Source organism: Phoenix dactylifera, unplaced genomic scaffold (genome assembly GCF_009389715.1).
Source record: "Phoenix dactylifera cultivar Barhee BC4 unplaced genomic scaffold, palm_55x_up_171113_PBpolish2nd_filt_p 000064F, whole genome shotgun sequence".
NCBI classification, from domain to species: Eukaryota; Viridiplantae; Streptophyta; class Magnoliopsida; order Arecales; family Arecaceae; genus Phoenix; species Phoenix dactylifera.
In genome coordinates this window covers 2,033,861-2,055,337 of record NW_024067673.1, presented here as the reverse complement: position 1 = coordinate 2,055,337, position 21,477 = coordinate 2,033,861, and the positions used below count along the sequence as shown (strand labels likewise).

Below are 21,477 nucleotides of genomic sequence, written 5' to 3'. Positions count from 1 at the left end.
AGAAGCAAGTAGAGCCCGGTGAGCTTCTTGTTCAAGTTCCACTACGAGAAAATTTTCCTGAGCTAACTGTGCAGGTCGGCTCCGGCCTTGGCGCCTGCGAGAGGGACCACCTCGTCAGCTTCCTGCGGGACAACGCTGACGTCTTCGCCTGGTCGTCCGCGGACGTGCCAGGAATTGACCCTGAGGTCATGGTCCATCGGCTCCAGGTGAAGCCAACTAGCAGACCTGTGAAGCAGAAGAAAAGGGGCTCCGCCCCAGAACGACAACGGGCTGCGGTCGAGGAGGTGGACAAACTCCTCGGAGCCGGCTTCATCCGGGAGGTCTCCTACCCGGACTGGCTCGCCAACGTAGTCCTCGTAAAGAAGGCCAATGGGAAATGGCGCATGTGCGTGGACTACACCGACCTGAACAAGGCCTGCCCGAAAGACAACTTCCCCCTCCCGAGCATCGACCAGCTCGTCGACTCCACCTCAGGACACCAACTGCTAACTTTTATGGACGCCTTTTCAGGGTATAATCAAATCCGAATGGCGCCGGAAGACGAGAAAAAGACGGCCTTCATCACCGACAAGGGCACCTACTGCTACAAGGTGATGCCCTTCGGCCTGAAGAATGCTGGAGCCACCTATCAGAGGTTGGTCAGCCAAATTTTCAAAGATCAGATTGGCCGAAATATGGAAGTCTACGTGGACGACATGCTGGTGAAAAGCCGAGCGGTGGAGCACCATGTAGCTGACCTCAACGAGACATTCTCCAAGCTCAGGAGATACCGAATGAAGCTCAACCTGGCGAAGTGCGCGTTCGGAGTCACCTCGGGCAAATTCCTGGGTTTCATAGTCACCCAACGTGGAATTGAAGCCAACCCCGAGAAAATCCAAGCGCTGCAAGAAATGGCGCCTCCGAAAACAGTTAAGGAGGTGCAGCGGCTTGCAGGGCGGGTTGCCGCCTTGGGAAGGTTCGTCTCCCGGTCAGCCGAGCGCTGCCTCCCTTTCTTCAAGAGCCTCAAGCGGCCGAAAGACTTCCGGTGGTCAGAAGAATGCCAGCGAGCCTTTGAAGAGCTCCGGAGCCTTCTGGCCTCTCCCCTGCTGCTCACCAAGCCCCAGAAGGGCGAGGTCCTTTATTTATACCTGGCCGTCTCCCCAGCTGCAGTGAGCTCAGTCCTCATCCGGGAAGAGGACAAGCTCCAAAAGCCGGTCTATTACACCAGCCGGGTTCTCAGGGATGCTGAGACCCGATATTCTAAACTTGAGAAGACCATCTTCGCTCTCATCATCTCAGCTCGGAGACTCAGGCCTTACTTCCAAGCCCACACAATAGCTATACTGACCGACCAGCCTATGAAGCAAATATTGCAAAGGTCGGATCGTGCGGGGAGGATCGCCAAATGGGCGGTCGAGCTCGGAGAATTTGACCTCGAATATCGGCCCAGGCCGGCCATCAAAGCTCAGATACTCGCCGACTTCATCGTAGAATGTACCCTGCCGGACGACCCCGAGTTGCCTCCCGTATCCACGGAGGAAGCACCGAGGCCACCATGGGTCCTACACTCGGACGGATCTTCAACCTCGGGGGGTAGCGGAGCCGGGCTCATCCTCACCAGTCCAGATGGAGTGGTGGCCGAGCAAGCCTTGCGCCTCGAATTTCCAGCCTCGAACAACGAGGCTGAATACGAGGCTCTCATCGCCGGGCTCAAGCTGGCGAAAGAACTGAAAGTGAAGGACCTAAAAGCCTTCAGCGACTCCCAGCTGGTAGTGAACCAGATCCAAGGAGACTTTGAAGCTAAAGAGCCATCCATGCAAAAGTATCTCCAAAAGGTGCGGAAACTCTCGTCTGCCCTGAACTCCTTCAGTATTCAGTACATTCCCAGAGCGAAAAACCTCAGGGCAGACCAGCTGTCCAAATTGGCAACCTCCCGCATGAGCGAGCTTCCCAAGGGAACTACGCTCGAATATCTTCAGGTCCCCAGCACGGAGGAACCAGAGCCCGCCATGTGCATCGACTCCGAGCCAAGCTGGATCGACGGGTTCGTTTGCTATCTCCAAGACGGGACCCTACCTCATGACGGGACAGAAGCTCGCCGAATCAAGCGCCAAGCCCCCCGGTATGTCTTGTACGAGAATAGACTTTATCGTCGATCATTTACTTCTCCCCTGCTCAGATGCCTCCGCCCCTCCGAGGCGGACTACGCTCTCCGAGAGGTCCATGAAGGAATCTGCGGAAATCACCTGGAGGGTCGGGCACTGGCCCATAAGATCCTGCGGCAAGGATATTACTGGCCCACACTCCAGAGGGATGCAACAGATTTCGTCCGCAAGTGCGACCGATGTCAACGGAACGCTAATATCCAGCGCCGACCTTCGGCCCTGCTGACCTCCATCATCGCCCCCTGGCCGTTTGCCCAATGGGGGATCGACATCCTGGGGCCCTTTCCCCTGGCCACCAGACAGAGAAAGTTCCTGGTCGTCTCCATCGACTACTTCACCAAATGGGTTGAAGCCGAACCTGTAGCCCGGATCACCGAACAAAAGATGCGGGACTTCGTGTGGAAGTCCATAATTTGCAGATTCGGGCTACCTCGTATCCTTATATCCGACAATGGTCGGCAGTTTGACAATGTCCATTTCAGGAAATTTTGTTCTGAGCTCGGCATTGATCACCGTTTTACCTCGGTTGCCCATCCCCAGGCAAACGGGGAGACTGAGGTAACTAACCGTACTATTTTGCAGGGACTCAAGGCTAGGCTCGATCGGTCCAAAGGACAGTGGGTCGAGGACTTGTATAACGTCCTCTGGGCGTATCGGACTACTTTCCGACTGCCCACGGGAGAGACCCCCTTCAACCTAGCATACGGCACTGAAGCCGTCATCCCGCTAGAGATCGGCCTTCCTTCCCCAAGGGTGGAGCATTACAACCCCGACACCAATTCCTCCCAGCTCAGGAGCAACTTGGACCTCGTCGAAGAGACACGAGAGGTCGCCCGGGTCCATATGGCAAGATACCAGCAGAAAACGGCCCAATACTACAACTCCAGAGTCAAGCCCAAGCTCTTCAAAGTAGGGGACCTCGTCCTCAGGAGAGCCGAGGCTTCTCAACCGACCGAGCAAGGAAAGCTCGCCCCGAATTGGGAAGGGCCATATCAAATCGCCCGAGTACAACGACCCGGAGCATACAAATTGAAGTCCCTAGAGGGGACCCTGATCCCGCGAAGCTGGAACTCTGAGAATCTACGAATGTACTACCAGTGAAACCCCGAGGGGTTCAAAACAATCAGGGCAATAGACTCAGCCTCTTTTCTGCAAATAATTCTCCCATTTTGATAATCATAATTCTCTTCTAATGTTGGGTCGTCTGTGATCCCCAGATCCCCCGACCAAAATCGGGATGCCTCGAGGTTCGACCGTAGAGTCCCAAACTCCCTCGACCTCGGGAAGTATCGCAGGACGATGGAACATCGACTTGGCGCAAGATTCCCCCGACTAAGGTCGGGATGCCTCGAGGGTCGACCGTAGAGCCACAAACTCCCTCGACCTCGGGAAGCGTCGTAGGTCGATAGCGCGTGCCCAGACCCATCGACCTGACGAACGATCCCTCGACTAAGGTCGGGATGCCCCGAGGGTCGACCGTAGAGCCCCAAACTCCCTCGACCTCGGGAAGCGTCGCAGGTCGATAGCGCGTGCCCAGACCCATCGACCTGACGAACGATCCCTCGACTAAGGTCGGGATGCCCCGAGGGTCGACCGTAGAGTCCCAAACTCCCTCGACCTCGGGAAGCGTCGCAGGTCGATAGCGCGTGCCCAGACCCATCGACCTGACGAACGATCCCTCGACTAAGGTCGGGATGCCCCGAGGGTCGACCGTAGAGTCCCAAACTCCCTCGACCTTAGGAAGCGTCGCAGGTCGATAGCGCGTGCCCAGACCCATCGACCTGACGAACGATCCCTCGACTAAGGTCGGGATGCCCCGAGGGTCGACCGTAGAGTCCCAAACTCCCTCGACCTCGGGAAGCGTCGCAGGTCGATAGCGCGTGCCCAGACCCATCGACCTGACGAACGATCCCTCGACTAAGGTCGGAATGTCCCGAGGGTCGACCGTAGAGTCCCAAACTCCCTCGACCTCGGGATGCACCACAGGTCGGCAAAGCGTACTCAAACCCGCCGACCTGACACAAGACTCCTCGACCAAGGTTGGGGCGCCCCGAGGTCCGACCATAGGGACTCAAGCTCCCTTGACCTCGAAAGGAGTTACAAATCAATAAAGCCTCCCCAGATCCTCTCAACTTCGGCGGGCGTCGTCGGGTCCGCGAGAAGCCCGAGCCCCCTTACAAGTCAAAAATGACTCCGGAAGTCGACGAGGAAAGGAAGCAACCAACTCCGCCATGTGGAGCACAACTCTGAGAACGCAAGAGGTACATCTAATTCGATGCCCCCCCTTGTCAAATTTTATCTACATACTGCTAAGCGGAGTTTGATCCAATGTTGGAGTCTCATCTCGCCCAAAGTCGGGCTACTCCAATGGGTCGGCTTAAGACCGATCTCCTAACAATATTATGCATGCTCCGCTCGTCAAATCTCCACAACTTAAACAGTCTTCACAAATTAGGGCCCAACTCGGCCCCCATACGTAGACTCCGATGTTTAGCTGAGAAAATGACCCCGGCCGCGAGTGTACCAGCCGAACACAGATACCAAGGCAATCTTCAAAGACCCCAGCTTTGTTCACCGAAACTTCGGCAAAGTCCGAGAACGATAGCTATGAAAACCTTCGGCGATAATTCGACTATTAGCCCGCGCTCCCTACGAAGTATCCGGGAGCCGAGTTCGGAAACCCGACCAGACTCCCCGAATAGCGACACGTACAGACCCAGCCCGGTCTTACTCGAAGGGCTAAGGCCCGACCCCGATGCCTTAAGAACCTAAAGGCCAGGCATGGCAACTTCTGCGATTCTAAGATCCGAGTTGTAGGACTTGGAAAAATTTTCTAAAAAACCTGGGCTCGGAGCTCCCTTTGGTCGGGATGACTGGAATCCGAGAAAGCCAAGATATAGCCCACGAAAAAGGGCGACTTTGTTAAGCAGCCCGAAAACTAAAATACAAAGTTAGAAGTCGGTGAGACGGTTAGCTAGGACTCTAGCCTCATTGACGACAAGAAAAGGAAAGACAAGCACAGGATGACAGCATTTTTTCATTGATAAAGGGCGGAGAGGCCAACCAAAATTGGAGGTCGGCCATCCAAAAGCCGACCTCGGATACAATGAAAAAGAAAAAAAATACGCCAAGTCTTAAGCGGCGGCAGCGACATCCGCGGGGTCGTCTGGCACGGTGATGACCTCGGGACCTTCAGCCGGCACAGGCTCGGGGTCGGGGGCAGGGGCCTCGGGTGCCGCCTCCGGGACACCGTCCGTCTCGGCCACCCTCATCGAAGGCTCGGCGGGATCTTGTTCATATAATCCTGCCTCGGATGACAAAATGGCAGGAAGGTCTTCCGTGTCGGACCCGTAGCCCGGGTTCATCCTCGGACGGACCGTCGAAAGGTCGAACTGGGGACAGAACCGGGCCATCTGCTGCCGGAAGTTCTCGAAACCCCGGAGAAACCCGTCGACCGTCTCCTCCTCTAACATGTCGCGGAACTCTTCCGACTCCTTGAAGAGTTCCACGGCATGTTCAGCTCGCTCGAGTGCCCTCCTCTCTCGGGCCTCAAGCTGCTTGATTCGGAGACGGGAAACCCCGTCCTCATATTTGAGGCCCGCGACTTCTGATTGGACCTCCCCCAGGCGCGCCTCTGAGGCGCGCAGAGCCGACCTGGTCAAGGCGTGGGCGGCTCTCTCCTCCTCGAGCGCCTCCGCCATAGCAAGGCGCCCGGCCTCGGTGGCCTCTCACCGAGTCTCGGCCTCGGCCAACGCCGCCTCCAGCTCGGCGATCCTTTTCTTAGCCGGCTCCAACTGCTGGCTGACCCGCCGGGTCTCTTCCTGACATCCCTGGGCGATGAACACCAGGGTGTCGAGCTCGTGAACATGCTGTAGAGAAAGAGACAAAATGATCGTGAGTTAAAAACATATGGATTCGCTAATAACTTTAAGAAAATCGAGAAAAGGACTTACCCGGGCGGTGTTGCAGTAGGTACTGTCAACGACCTCTTCCAGCGAAATGTTCCGGAACTCGGCCCGGTCCGCCGGAAGCATCGCACGCCGGAACACGGCGCGTGCGACCTCAGCATCATGAATAGCTGAACTCCCCTCGGGGATAGGGGAGTCCAGCTCATCCGACTCCTCTTGAAAGTACCTTGAGGAGCTCGGCACGTCCGGCCTCGGGATCTCGGGGCCGCTTGCTTCAGGGCCCCTGGTCGGCTCGGGCCCCGAGCGCTGTGAGGAACCCGAAGCCGGGCCCTCCCGCTGGGCAATGGGGGTAAGGCAAGGAGGGGCCGCTGGGCCCGCGTCGCTGACGACCCGCGCCCGCCTCGGGTCGGCTGTGGAGGCCCCCGCCTCGGGGCCACTCGTCCCGGCCGACGTGGAAGCGCCGGCCGACCTCGCCTTCTTCCGAGGCTGGGGCATAGCTCCCCCGGCCTCGGCCTCACGCCTCCTCAGGCGGGAGAAGAGGGACACGTTGCTGGTTGGCATGTGAGGGATGTCTGAAATCAAAAATTTCCCAAGTGTTAGACCAATATAAACGAAAAGAAAAGACAAACAAGAAGGTAATGCAACTGCTCTTACCCTCGGGGCGCGCCGAGCTCAGACCCACGCTCGCCAGGGCGTCCTCCCGTAGGAGCTCGGTCAGGTCGTAGCCCTTCCCGAGGGCTCGCAGAGAGTCCAGGACCCTCAGCTCCCTCCCCGAGGGCTCGGAGAGCTTGTTGAGGGCCTTCAACCGAGGGTGTCCCCACTTCGGATTGAACCCCCACGGCGCCTCGGACGCCAGGAAGAAAAATTTCCCCTTCCACTCATGAATAGAGGAAGGGGCCCCGTGAAAGAGCGACATACCGCCTCGGAAGGCAAAGTATAGCCACTCCGCGTCCGCCGGGTTCTTCTTTAATAAGAAACACCGACGGAAGACGCTCACGGTAATCGGGATCCCATGCCTGAGACACAGGAAGAGGAACCCGATGATGGTTCTCCACGAGTTCGGAGCGAGCTGTGCTGGGACGAGTTGGTACTCGACCAGCAAGCTGTTCACGAACTCGTGAACGGGGAACCGCAGGCCGGCCCAGAGGGTCTCGCGGTGAACCGCGATCCGACCTGGGGGCGGCCGCGTCACCCTATCTTCTGGCCCCGCAGTTTCGAGGCGGAACCCGGGCTGGAAGAAAAATCGGGAGCGGATTAATTCCAACTCCTCCCCCGACAGACTTGACCCAACCTCCTCAGGACCGAGACCCATTTTTACAGAAGAGCGAAATGAGATTGAAAATGGAGGATGAAAACTGGGGAAGGAAAAGGAAGAGGAGCCCTAGCAGTTGCAGGGTAGGGACTTACTGGACATCGCCGGAAATCGCTCCGGGCACCGACGGCAGGAGTTGGACAGGGAATAGAGCAAGAAGGAGGATAGCAAAAATAAGAGGCAGCCAAATAAAACCTTTAGGGCAAACTCGAGGGGTTTATATAGGCCCCCCTGACCGCCCAGATCGGCAGGGTCGGTTCCCATCCCCCGGCCGGATTGCGCCACGTGTCGACCTCGGAGGCCGAGGCACCGTATTCACTCCGGATCAATAAATCGGGTACGAAATCGAAATGTTGTCCCATCGGATCTCGGGGCCTCATCATGGGCCCGCAGAATCGAATCGCCTTGAAGAACGAGCGGACGGCACCCCCGCTCCCCTCATTTAATAAGGCCCTGGGGCACGTGGAGCCCCGATGTAGCCTCCAACTCGCCAGATCCATGATCCGGTAACGCGAGATCGGAAACGTCCGACCTCAGATCATGCTGCGTGTCCATTTTGAAACACAAAACGGCACACTCATTGATGAACGGGGAGCTTCGACCACAGGATCAAGGCGCCGCCTCGCCGAGCTCGAGGACCCTCATCATGGGTCCGCCGCACGAAGTGACCTCGGTGATCCAAGAGGCGCCACCCCCGTTACAGCCGCCTCGAAAAACGTAAGGATACAAGCCTCATCATAAGTTCACTGAATAAAGCAACCCCGAGGCACCAAAGGGCGCAAGTTTCACCATAAAAACTCCGACAAATACAAGGGCGCGGACGAGATTCGCCCAACTTTAATGATAGATTTTACTTCCCACGTCCGAGCCTGCAAGCCGCTCGAACTCGGAAGTCGGGGGTAGTGTTGGGGGAATAAGACTTTTCCCCCCCAATGACACGAATGCCCCCGAGAAGCCGCACAATCGCCGACCCTGGACAGCCGAAGTCGGCGTCCGACCTCGGAACGCCCGACCTCAAGACATCCGACCTCGAGACCTCCGACCTAGGAAAACCCTGATGTTCAAAGTCTACCTTTATCAGCCACCTACTACGGCCATGCCCCTCTGAGGTCCGGCCGAGGACCATACTCTGACGCCCCCCCGGCATTTATTGCGCATGGCTACTGTAAACCTCCAGTTCACTCAACAATTAATGCGGATCTCCGGCTTACTCCACAATTAATGCGGATCTCCGGCTTACTCCACAATTAATGCGGATCTCCGGCTTACTCCACATTTAATGCGCATGGCTCCTGTCATCTACGGACTCTCAGCTCTCCACGGCAAGTTAGCCCAGCAGAGTCTAGTCAACCATGATAAGTCTCTGATCTCGGCCATACCTCCGACACCAATGCAATAATTCGTCTGGTAGCGTGCAAGCCCAGGTCGTACGACGACCTCATCGCCGACATCAACGCAATGATTCACCTGATCGTGCGCCGACCTGAACAACATGCCGAGCCGTACTACGGCCTCGCCCCGTTACACCACAGGTAAACCGACCCCCGCCTATAAAAGGGAGCCTTGGCCCCTCAGGTGGGGGGTGGGGGGGAAAAATTACACACCCTACAAACACTATTCTTCTCCTCTCTACACTATTTGCCCCCTCCCTGACTTGAGCGTCGGAGGGCCGGCGCCGGAAAACCCGGCCACCGGCTTGTCTGCAGGCACCCCAGACGGAGGACGCCGCCCGCCGACGGATCGCCGCCCCACCGTGAGGACCTGCTGCTCCCTCTCTCCGACCACCCCAGACGGAGGACGCCGTCCGCCGACCGGTCGCCGCCCCGCCGTGGTGACCTCCCGCTGCTCCCTCTCCTCGACCGAAGATTGCCCCCGGGTCCAATTTCCAGCAACAAATAGAAACGGTATTCACATTTCCAGAAGAAAATCTGAGAGGTGTTCTGAAAGGTTAGCTAATTTGTATATCTACATCATTTAGTGTTGGCTACAAAATCTGCCTGTTCAATTCAGTGATTTTAATTCGTAACTACTGGTGTATAAATGCATTAACATATGTTTTGGTGTCTAACTAACGAATTTTCTTTGTGATACTACGTGGAAGAATTTTGTCTAACGAATGTTATCTCAGTGGCCTCCATACAAATAACGCTCATTTTGACTACCTTGCTAAAGTCTCTCTCTCTCTCTCTCTCTCTCTCATGCACGCCTGTGAGAATGTGCATGGGATGCACATGCTTGCACCGTTGCGCACCCAGAATGAAAATACTGTTTTGTGATGCAGCTGAACTTGCCAGACTGAAATAAGTAGAAGCAGTAACATACCAAGTCTCTCTGAAGCACCCAAAACTGGGGCCATCTGGCCATTTGACTGGTTTTGGCCAGACCATTTCATGTACATGCTAGCTGCACCATGGTTCTGAATCCAAATCTTTCAACCTTGGAATTCCTCGAGTCTTTGAATCTTGTATCCTTCGTTATATCTGAGATTGCACCACACTAATCATTTTCAATAGCGGGCAGTGACTCAGAATTTATGTAATACTCTCTAAAAGTTATGTGGGTTGGATAAAAAACAATATAACAGCATCCCCTTTGTTATTGTTTCTCTAATAGTCATTATTTTTATTAGTGACTAAAGACTTAGGTTTCTCAGAAAGTTGGGCAAGAACCTGATATTCTGTCATTCAGGTTGCTTGTCAAGCAGATATTATCACTGCCCTACATAGTAGTATCTAAGGAGGTGTTGGCATGCACTTCGTGCTGTATTAGTGAAGATACTTAAAATGGATCCGAGCGGTTTAGGGTCAGATCATGTTCTGATTCGAGACATCTAGACGATGGATAGGAATAGGGTGGCTTTTCAAGCCAAGCATGTATTTAGGGAGGCAAACAGAGTTACATATTAGGTGGCTGCTTATGTAGCCCGCCATTTTGGTAGCATCCTGTGAACCAAAGAGGGAGAGATGCCTCAGGCACTTCGTGATATTTTGTTTTTTTATTTTATTAGGCGTGTCCGTATCCGTATTTTATGAAACACCCGCTTTAACAAAAGAAAAAAGAAATGCTTCAAATGGGTGTCGAGGAAGAAATTTTTGATAGTTGATGATGCACCAGGAGCAAAAAATAGTCAAACATAATTGAAGTACATAGCGCATTCTAAGATTTAGTCAACTGAAATTTAGGGCATGTAAAAATATACTTGAAAGACAAGCTAAGATCGATCTTCATGATCTCTTGTTGTATCACGTTCAAATGACATCATCAGGTTAAAAGAACATGCGGAATGTAAAAGTGGTTGAACCAGCTAGCCTGTTTTAAAATCGGTCCAGAGATTTTATCTGCAAGGTTATGATTCATTGTATCTTTTTATGATATTTTGCCATACCAACAAAACTATATCGAACATAATGGTAGTTCGCACGAATATTCATACCTCATAGGTACCTCCACAGTAATTATTAGCCCTTTCGAAATCAGACATCGTAATTTCGCCGTGCGCTTTCTTAGGCTTTGCTTTGTCCTCCTATCCAAAACGAACAAGCATTATCTCGTGAGATGCTGTGGTGTAGTGGTTATCACGTTAGTCTTACACACTAAAGGTCCCCAGTTCGATCCTGGGCAGCATCAATTTTTTTTTTTTTTTGCATTCATTTCCATTTATCTTTCTTTGACCGTAGAAAATGATTTTTCCAGAAAAAAGTGAACCAAATCTATGATGTAGCATTTTCCCAAAATAAAAAAAAACATTGCATTTAAAGATAGCTTAGAGTGCATCCCACACTCCTTATTTTGTTTAGTTTCCTTTGATATGTTAGGTTGTATTCACGTTAGAGGTACTTGAAATGAAATACCGCTTTGACCAAAAAAAAAAAAAAAAAAAAAAAGCAAAGCGTCGGTCTATTTTTTGATTATTTTTATTTCCATTTATCTTTCTTTTGCACTAGAAAATGATTTTTTCAAAAGAAATGTACTGAATTTATATTGTAAAATTGCCGAAAAATAAAAAACATCGTATTGAAAGAAACAAAGCATCAACGTATTTTTGATTGTATTTATTTCTCTTTATCTTCCTTTTTAAACTGAAAATTAATTTTTTTAAAAAAAGTGATCTAAGTTTATAATGTAGCATTGACAAAATTAAAAAGTATTGTATTTAATAAAGCAAAGATCTGATATAGTTGAGAAAGCACGCAAAGCGCTCTTATGAGGACACCTTGCCGATTAGAAGAAAATTCATTTGCTCAACTAGGGCATGGCGTGCCAAGCCAAATCTTCTAGGGAGCTAGGCATGCACAGTTTGGATCTTTGCTAGGCAAGGATAGTCTATTAAAAATGAACCAAATTTATAATGAAGCATTGCTTAAAGAAAAAACATTATATTGGAAGAAGTAAAGCTTCGACATGGTTGAGAAAGAATATATTTTTATGAGGACAAGTTACTAGCCAAAGAAAAATTCTTTTGCATCAATATATTTTTTATTGTATTTATTTTCCTTTATCTTTGTTTTTGAATTGGAAAATGATTTTTTTTCAAAAAAAGAGAACTAATTTATAATGTAGCATTGCCTATATATATATATATATATATATATATATATATATATATATATATATATATATATATATATATATATATATATATATATATATATATATATATATATATATTGATTGTATTGAAAGAAACAAAGTTTTGATATAGTTGAGAAAAAGTGTACATCATTCTTATTGGGACACCCCGCTGATTAGAGAAAAATTTACTGCTCAACTGGGATATGGCATACAAAATTAAATGGTCGAGGGAGCTAGGCATCCATACTTTGAATCTTTGCTTCATAAGGATAGTCTATAAAAAGTAACCCAAATATATAACATAGCATTACCAAAAGAAAAAAAATATTGTATTGAAAGAAGCAAAGCTCTGGCATGATTGAGAAAGAATGTAGAGCATTCTTGTGGAGACACGCTACTGATCAGAGAAAAATTCTTTTGCATCAATGTTTTCTTGATTGTATTTATTTCCCTTTATCTTCCTTTTTGATTGCTATGTTTTGCTTTCTACAAGCTCAAAGCAGATAGAATTGTCATGGAGAGAGAGACTCTTTAACAGTAATTAGTTGGCTCATGGATCTCTTATCCTGGGATTATGGCCATCTAAATTTATTTCATGCCTTCCATACTTTGAAGCTTCACATGTATTTCATGAGGGTAATCAACTAACAGATTTTCTGTGAAGCCTGGCCCCCAATTTGATGATGTCTGCATTCTTCGATCTATTATACCCATCACCCCTCGCTCGGCGATGCTATTTTGTTTTTTGATCCAACGGTTGATCACCCAACTCTAGGGTAGATACAATCAATAGAATCATAAGTGAGAAAATAGTTTAAAGATGGAGAAGGAGCCTCCCAATGTGTTCAAAAAATCTATTCGGAATGCTGGGTGGTGTAGGTGGCAACTCAATCTGCTGCCTTATTGTATGCATGTACAGTCTGAAAGGTACTGCACTCTTCCGCTAACCGACGGATGTCACAAAAAAGAGAGATCTTCTCCCCCTATCCGCCCCTTCATGCGAATCTAGTCAACCATTATGGCTGCATCCCCCTTAAGAAAGATCCGCCCCTCAGCACCGTCTTGCATGCGCTAATTGCCAATGACAATTAGTAATGTACGTTTCCCCACGCCGACTCATTTACTTTCTTAATTGTTTTCTTCTTCCTTTTGCCGTGTTCTTACGTTTTTTTAAGGATCAACCTCCACTGGCGCGCGCGCGCGCGCGCAAAAACAAATATCGAGTACGGAGGCCCAACAGTCATGGGTTCTGATGCATGCTTCAACAAATTTTACTGAAGCAAATTTTATTATCGAGTACGGAGGTTGTAGCCGAGGCTATGATGAACCACAGATAAACTAAGATAACTTATACAAGTAAATTAAAAGTAAATATAAAAATAAAAATAAATATAAAGAAAAAATCAATAATAAGTATTTGATTGGCCAAACAATTTTCTCTTACAATTACATTTTCGTATTTATATAACACAGCTCTAAATAGTTCGATAACCATTGGCTCCCAACATCTGTAGCTGTCCATATGGTTTTTTACGTATCTCCAATGGTTCTAAGTAGTTACGTCTAATGATTCTTGATGCGGGATTTGCACTCCGTCACCAGCATAACCCTCCACCGATCCGAGCAGCGAAAGCGACTACATCCCTCCCGAGGTATTGTCCGCTTTGGGGATGCCCTATTGGCGCGGAGCTCGTGCAGGAGGCGCACCTGTCTGTGGGCGCGAAGCTCGTATAGGGGTCACCCGCCAACGCCCCTCACGATATTGTCCCACAAAAGGGCCCTCGAGAGGAAAGGCTTTAGCCTCCTCATTATAAGGCACAGACCTTTCCGCTACTCGGTCGATGTGGGACTACATTCGGAAACCCCCCCACAACACAGCCCCCCAGTAGGAAGGTCCTGTGCCGGGTTAGAGGCTACTTGCCGGGAAGGCGAAGGGCCAGGCCCTCCTTCTAGCGCTATTTGATGCGGAATTTGCACCTCGTCACCAGCATAGCCCCCCACCGATCTGAGCAGCGAAAGCGACTGCGTCCCTCTCGAGGTATTGTCCGCTTTGGGGATGCCCTGTTGGCACGAAGCTCGCGCAGGGGGTGCACCTGTCTGTGGGCGCGAACCTTGCACAGGGGTCACCCGCCAACGCCCCTCACGATTTTGTCCCACAAAAGGGCCCTCGAGAGGAAAGGCTTTAGCCTCCTCATTATGAGGCACAGACCTTTCCGCTACTCGGTCGATGTGGGACTACATTCGGAAATCCCCCCACAACATAGCCCCCCAGTAGGAAGGTCCTGTGCCGGGTTAGAGGCTACTTGCCGGGAAGGCGAAGGGCCAGGCCCTCCTTCTAGCGCTATTTGATGCGGAATTTGCACCTCGTCACCAGCATAGCCCCCCACCGATCTGAGCAGCGAAAGCGACTGCGTCCCTCTCAAGGTATTGTCCGCTTTGGGGATGCCCTGTTGGCACGAAGCTCGTGCAGGGGGTGCACCTGTCTGTGGGCGCGAACCTTGCACAGGGGTCACCCGCCAACGCCCCTCACGATTTTGTCCCACAAAAGGCCCTCGAGAGAAAAGGCTTTAGCCTCCTCATTATGAGGCACAGACCTTTCCGCTACTTAGTCGATGTGGGACTAAATTCGGGAACTCCCACAACAATGATATAATAGATCTACTAGATATTAATTATATAGTGAAAGTAGAATGAAATTATAAAATTTAAAAGTTATTAAAAATTTGATGCATAATATGTATTCGCAACTTGAAATGACATTAAATAAAAAAAATAAAAGACAAAGAACAATAAAATGGATTGAACAATCGGCGTTATCAGGATTGATTGATTGATCTTCAACAATTCAAATCATAATACCATTCACGCTCTAGTTTTTTATGCTTAACTAATATCACAAAGAACTTGCCATTAACAAAATCCAGCATTACAACAACATTATTGAGATTCTATATGTCGGCACCCAGTACCAATGTACCATATCCGTGTCAGCTGGATTAATCATAAAATAACCATCAATTAACCATGATCAGAACATGAGAAAAAGGCGAGACAAAACAATAGTAACAATAAAAAAAAATACTAGATCCCAAACTTTGGAGAAATTTTGCACCTTGGCGCACCTCATTAGTGGCGCATCACAAAAACAAATGAAAACAAAATGCGTGGGCGACAATTTGAGATGAGTGCATGGAGCTTGTAGAAATTGAGACACATAATTGGCATAGTGCATGTGGTATACTTTCTTCAAACTTAAAGCTTAATGTTGTTGTATTGCACTGTCTCCACCGATTGCTGCATCAAAGCAGAGAAAGAGTAGGGTAGGGGTTGTCGCCACCACCCGTCGAACAAGAACAAGATGGGAGAGTTGTACAGAAGGCATGCTGCTACTACTTACTGACTTATCACAGGGCTCCAACAAGCAAGATAGACAGCGAGGAGGGCGGGGGTCTTGCCGCCACAAGCTAGCCGGTTGGAGAACAGATAGCAGAGAGAGAGACAGTGGAAAGGTGTATTAGAAACAAAGAAGATTCTATTTTCTTCCTCTTATATCATTTTTTATTTTCTAATTTTTTTAGATGTAATCATGCTAGAATTTTATAATCATCCAATCTATCACAAACACACACACATGTTAGCATTGCGAAATCCAGTACAATGGTTGCATGCTTCCTTCTTGAAGTGAACAATACAATTGTACATTCAAGAGGAGGCTGTCTTACTTGCTTCATGAACCGAACCACACAAGATTGGTCCCAGGAAAAATGGCAGCAAGTGTAGATTCAACAGAAGGCTGCCTTGTTCCTTGAATCCCTTCCATAAAAAAAAATGGCAGGTATGTTTGGTTAGCATTGCAATCCCGTGACCAAATGGCGAGGCATGTTCAACAGTAGCATTCAGTGAACCAGTCCATCTGATAAGTGGCCCATAATGAAATAAAACTTTAATATCGGACAAAAATTATCCTGTAAGCGGTGGCAAATATTATAATCACCTATGGCTCGTTTGGTTCGCGGGAAAAAAAGGAGAGAAAGTGTGGTCAACGAAAAAGTAATGAGTGCCTCTTGTTTGGTTGGAGTTTTCAAAGGAGAGAGACAACAAAATTGTATTCCCATAAAAATATAATTCCCACGTTTTATGGAAAAGTTACTTTTCCGTGGGTCGGAAATCACTCTATTTTCATTTTTTCTCAAAAAGCCCTTCAGCATTAAAAAGATATTAAAGGTCCAATTTTTATTAAGGGTATAATAAAAATTACACATAACTTTCTCAGAAAAGTAGATGGTCAACCAAACATAAGTACTTTAGAAATCTTTCACTTTTCCATTGTCAACCAAACATGCCAAAAATTCTTTTTCAAGCATTCTCTTCGCAAAAATTTGCTTTTTAGGAATCATATTTTTAGAAGAAAAAATGCTTCACACGAACCAGACGAGCTCTATATTCTGACAAGTTTAGGAATTGGTATCTTGAAGCACGAACGAGATAGCAATGGCTTAAAGTTGGCTCATGTATGACGAGGGATGATTTGAAAGCGTAACATGCACTCGTTTTGCTTCTTGCAATTCAACGTTTTTTCCCCCTCTTTTGGCAATGACACGTTACAAAGTTGCTTATCTTTTTATTATAATTTCAATTCCTTTTTAAAAGTCATCTTCCTATGCAGAAATGAGGAGAAATGAAAAAAAAAAATACAATCAAAAATAAAATAATAGTATCTTGAAGCATGAACAAGATAGCGGTGGCCCAAAGATGGCTCCTGTGTGGTAGGGGACCATTCGAAAGCCTAAATTACACTCTATTTACACCCCATCCTATGTGACTGATAAACCTAATGGACAGGATAACTTTAAGTAGGTTTTATCACTTGACATCTAACATGTCCGAGGTAGGCCAAATGATCACAAGGAGCATTAAGGTACAGGCAAAGTGGTGCTAGAATGTTGGATCTGTAGTCAACCTATTCCGGTCATAATTGATAACCAGATCTTCGGCTGAATAATAGTGGTTATGCAATGCAAGAAAATATATGAGTGGTTCTCAGAACAACAAAAGATTAGAAATATAAGTCGCCCCAAAGCATGTGAGCACATCACCGGCACGTGATCAGAGGCGCCCGACCTCGGGGTGCCCGACCTGGCGCCCGACTAGGCACCCGATCTCAGAGTTCTCGACCTCGGAAGCCTGACCTCACCATTCACCCGCCGCGGTCACATCCTTCTGCAGCTCGACCATGGATCATGCTCTGCCACCGCCGTCAACAATTAATGCGCGTGGCCTCTGCAGACCTCCGGCTTATTCAACAATTAATGCGCATGGCTCCTGCTACCTACGGATCTCAAGTCCTCCACGGCAAATCCGCTCGGCTGCATCCGATCAGCCACGACGACTCGTTGGCTCCGGCCTGATCTCCTACGGTAAGGCATTAATTCACACGATCGTGCATTAATTCATACGACATGCTCAATCATATGGTAATTTGTTCGCCCCGTCACGTCACAGGTAATCCAGTATCCCTCTATAAAAAGAGAATCCCTCCATCTTAGAGGGGGCTGGACGCTGAAACTCTGGACATATACTCCTCCCTATGACGGATTGCTATCCGTCATCTCATGTCGAAGCTTTTCCTTCTCAGCCACTGATCGCTCTCGGGTCCAATTTCCAGCAACAATCATCGTATGGTATTATGGTTCCACTTGATGATAGAACCAGTGATCCAATAATATCGTAGATCAATTTCCATTGCACAGCTGGAAGCCCAAAGCAGGGCTCCACACAGAAGCATGCAGAACAGTATGCTGGTCAAAAAATTTGGCCATGTTAGCTTCCCGGGAAACAGCTCTTTACTATTTTTTTTTGGAAAAAACAAAGAAATAAACAGCCTGAGCACAATAACTCACAAAATGCGAGGACAAAATGAGCTTTAAATTCCAGGACAAGTGCACATTAAGATACCCTTTTACTTCGTCATCATTATTGCATGATCCTTCTTCATAATTAAAAAAACGACAAGGTAAATGTGAAAGGGATCAAATAATAGTCTACCCCGAGGCTCGAGCTGAAATTTTACTCTTCCGATTAAACGGTAAAAAAAAATTAAGCGACTAAGAGGAGGGTGCATTGATCTAATATAGGAGCAAACTATAAGCTCGCCTTCAAGATTGAAATAATAAAAACAGAAAAAGACAACGAACAAAAAGTGCGGGATTACCAATCTCTTAAATTGTATCAATGACGTGGATGTTCTATCACCGTTCCACAGATCAAAGAAACATCAAGATTCGTGCATCCGTGCCCCGAGCTGCTTGGCTAGCGTTGCTCTTGAGACTAGATAGTCTGGGAGGTATATTTTTAAAAAACCTGACGGTCATTTTATTTTATTTCGCGGGCCCTCACAGTGTAAACAAGGAGACAAAAGCCGTAAAAAAAGCTTCCATCCCAACAGCACGCGCTCGTCTCCCGATGCCCACCGCCAAAAACCAAGTCCATTTGAAACCCGTCCCTCCACAGTTACCAAAATACCCTCCATCCCATCGTCCTTGATCCATTTCTGTCCGTCTGATACAACCTAAAATCCCAGTTCACCGTATCTATCGACGTCCATTTTCGTCATTTCGAACAATAAAATCCCAGTCCACCACCTTCGCAAAAAGCCCGCCGCCCCTCTCCTCCCTCGCCGGCTCTCTGCCTCTGTCTCTCGCTGCAACGCCTCTTTGCAGTAATGGCAGCGTTGTAAATGAGAAGAAGGTGGAAGTGAAGCGAAATGGTCGGGTTCTCCGCCTGTATCGTTGTCTTTCTCTTCTTCGCCTCGCCGGTAGCGTCTCTGACCACCGACGGACTCGCTCTACTCGCCCTCAAGTCGGCCATCTCCTCCGACCCGAGCGGCGCCCTCGAAACCTGGCTCGACTCCGACCGGGACCCTTGCGGCTGGTTCGGCGTCACCTGCCGCGGCGGTCGCATCACCGCCCTCGCCCTCTCCAACCGCTCCCTCGAGGGATACCTCCCCTCCGAGCTCTCCCTCCTCTCCGCCCTCCAGATACTCTCCCTCTCCCGCAACCGCCTCTCCGGGCCCATCCCCGCCGCCATCGCCGCCCTCCGGAGCCTCACCGCCGTTGACCTCTCCCACAACAAACTCTCCGGCCCCATCCCTGCCGGTATCCGCGCCTTGGACTCCCTCTCCCATCTCGATCTCTCCTCCAACCTCCTCAACGGCTCCCTCCCTCCGGCCATCGCCGCCCTCCCGCGGCTCTCCGGCGTGCTCAATCTGTCCTCTAATTCCTTTTCCGGCCGGATCCCCCCGGAGTACGGCACCGTTCCGGTAGCCGTGAGTCTCGACCTTCGGTGGAACAACCTCTCCGGGGAGATACCCCAGGTTGGGTCCCTCGTTAATCAGGGCCCCACCGCCTTCGCCGGAAACCCCGGCCTGTGCGGTTTCCCGCTCAAGAACCTGTGCCCTGGCGGCCCCAACAGGCAAGATCGCGAGAGCCCCCAGCCGAACCCCAATTTCAATTCTAGCTACCCCACCCCCCGCCCGACCGATGCGCATAAGCGGCGGCGGTCGGCGGTGACTGTTCCCATCCTCGCCGGCATCGTGCTGGCTGCTGTCTTCTCGATCATGGTGCTCCAGTGGCAGTTCCGCCGGATGCGCTCCGCGGGAGAGGGCAAGGCGCTGAAGAAGGGCAAGGGTGGGTCGGGGGCGGAGGAGCGGCGGGAGGGGCAGAGCGGGGAGATATACGTGGCGGTGGACGAGGGGTTCGGGCTTGAGCTGGAGGAGCTCCTCCGAGCCTCCGCCTACGTTGTGGGGAAGAGCCGGAGCGGGATCGTGTACAAGGTGGTGGTGGGCCGGGGTTCCGTGGTGGCGGTGCGCCGCCTCAGCGAGGCCGACGACGGCGAGGGCGAGGGCGAGGGTGACGAGTGGCGGCGGCGGAGGGCGTTCGAGTCGGAGGCGGCGGTCATCGGCCGGGCCAGGCACCCCAACGTGGCTGGCCTCCGTGCCTACTACTACGCCCCGGACGAGAAGCTCCTCATCTACGACTACATCGCCAACGGCACTCTCCAGGCCGCCCTCCACGGTAACCTTACCGTCGCATTTTATCTTTAAAAAAGAAAATATACAAGGAATCGCCGAATCCCTCGTTCCATTCATTCCTAGCCGTCTGATCGAGTTTTTATTATGAAATCGGCAGGTGGACCGCTGAATCCGACAGCGCCGGCGCTGCCGTGGGCAGCGAGGCTCGCGATAGTGCAAGGGGTGGCCCGGGGGTTAGCTTACCTCCACGAGTGCAGTCCCCGGAAGTACGTCCATGGGAACATCAGGTCCTCCAAGATCCTCCTCGACGACGAGCTCCGGCCCTATATCTCCGGCTTCGGCATCGCCCGCCTCATCTCGGGGCACTTGGGGTCAAAGAAGCCCGTGGCCGCGGCTGGGTGGGGAGCGTATCTGGCGCCCGAGGCGCGGGCTGCGGGGGCAGCGGTGACCCAGAAGGGCGACGTATACGCGTTTGGGGTGGTGGCGATGGAGGTGGTGACAGGACGGCCGGCCGCGGGCGGCGGCTGGGGCGGAGAGGGGGAGTTGGAGGGGTGGGTGAGGCTGGCGTTCAGGGAGGAGCGGCCACTGTCGGATGTAGTGGATCCGGCGCTGCTCCACGAGGTGTGCGCCAAGAAGCAGGTGCTGGCGGTGTTCCACGTGGCGCTCGGGTGCACCGAGGCCGACCCGGAGCTAAGGCCCAAGATGAGGGCGGTGGCCGAGAGCCTCGACCGGGTCGGCTCGGCTCGCTGACTGGCCGGTGGGTCCGTCGTAGTTGATGGTGGTGGTTCAGAAGAGGATGGGTTTTGATTGATTTTGTGCTGTAGGACTGTAAATGTAGCTATTTGCAAGGATTTTGTAGCTCTAAAGGTAGGGTAGTTCCGGCAATCTATGATTAAAGGGCTGCTGGGGAGGTAGGTAGTGGAGCAGGTAATGATGCATACTTCTCTTGTTCTTCTAATGTTGTTGTTGCTATGAGAAAATTTTGTGCTTACATTTTAACCCGTGCAGTCCCTTTGTTTTATATTGCTGCATCATAGTGATAATCTACACTAGATCTTCATTTTCTTTTCTTTTGGATCAATGTCTCATGTTTATAAGATGAGTCAATGGAGCAAGTTTATAGACATTAACCTAGACTTTTGAGGAATTATATCATGCATGTTGCAACTTGCAAAGTACGTTGAAATTTTAAACTAGCATTCTGGATTTCTCGTGTCAAATCCATTGTGTGTGTAGTCGTTAAAAATAAATAATTTAAATTTTAAATGACCGAAATATACGTAGATGCACAAAAAGAAATTTTTTTAAGGATATATATGCAAATAGCAATTTTGTAACAATATTTATATAATTATGCATATTTAGAAAGGTTTATATTTTAAAAAATTTAATATAAATAAATAAAATTTATTAAAAATAATTTAGTTGTTTTAATAAAAAATTGATAAAAAAAACTAATATTATCATGTATATGATCTCATGTTAATATCAATTTTTATAAAATAAATTATA

General features: G+C 49.8%; 1 protein-coding gene and 1 non-coding gene across 2 annotated transcripts; both read left to right on the top strand.

The window, feature by feature from the left end:
• Positions 1 to 10,918: 10,918 nt before the first annotated feature.
• On the top strand, positions 10,919 to 10,991 carry TRNAV-UAC. The gene has a single exon. It is a non-coding gene; the product is annotated as a tRNA-Val (tRNA).
• Positions 10,992 to 18,045: 7,054 nt separating this feature from the next.
• On the top strand, positions 18,046 to 20,966 carry LOC103696643 (receptor protein kinase-like protein ZAR1). Its single transcript, XM_008778328.4, has 2 exons — positions 18,046 to 20,008; positions 20,123 to 20,966. The coding sequence occupies exons 1-2, from the start codon at positions 18,700 to 18,702 to the stop codon at positions 20,713 to 20,715; spliced, it is 1,902 nt and encodes a 633-aa protein (XP_008776550.1). The 5' UTR covers positions 18,046 to 18,699; the 3' UTR covers positions 20,716 to 20,966.
• The last annotated feature ends 511 nt before the right edge of the window (positions 20,967 to 21,477 follow it).

Excerpts from the sequence above, each read along its gene's own strand:
- LOC103696643 (XM_008778328.4), top strand. The coding sequence starts at position 18,700 with ATGGTCGGGTTCTCCGCCTGTATCGTTGTCTTTCTCTTCTTCGCCTCG. Across the intron at positions 20,009-20,122 it reads TCTCCAGGCCGCCCTCCACG|GTGGACCGCTGAATCCGACA; the intron begins GTAACCTTACCG and ends TGAAATCGGCAG.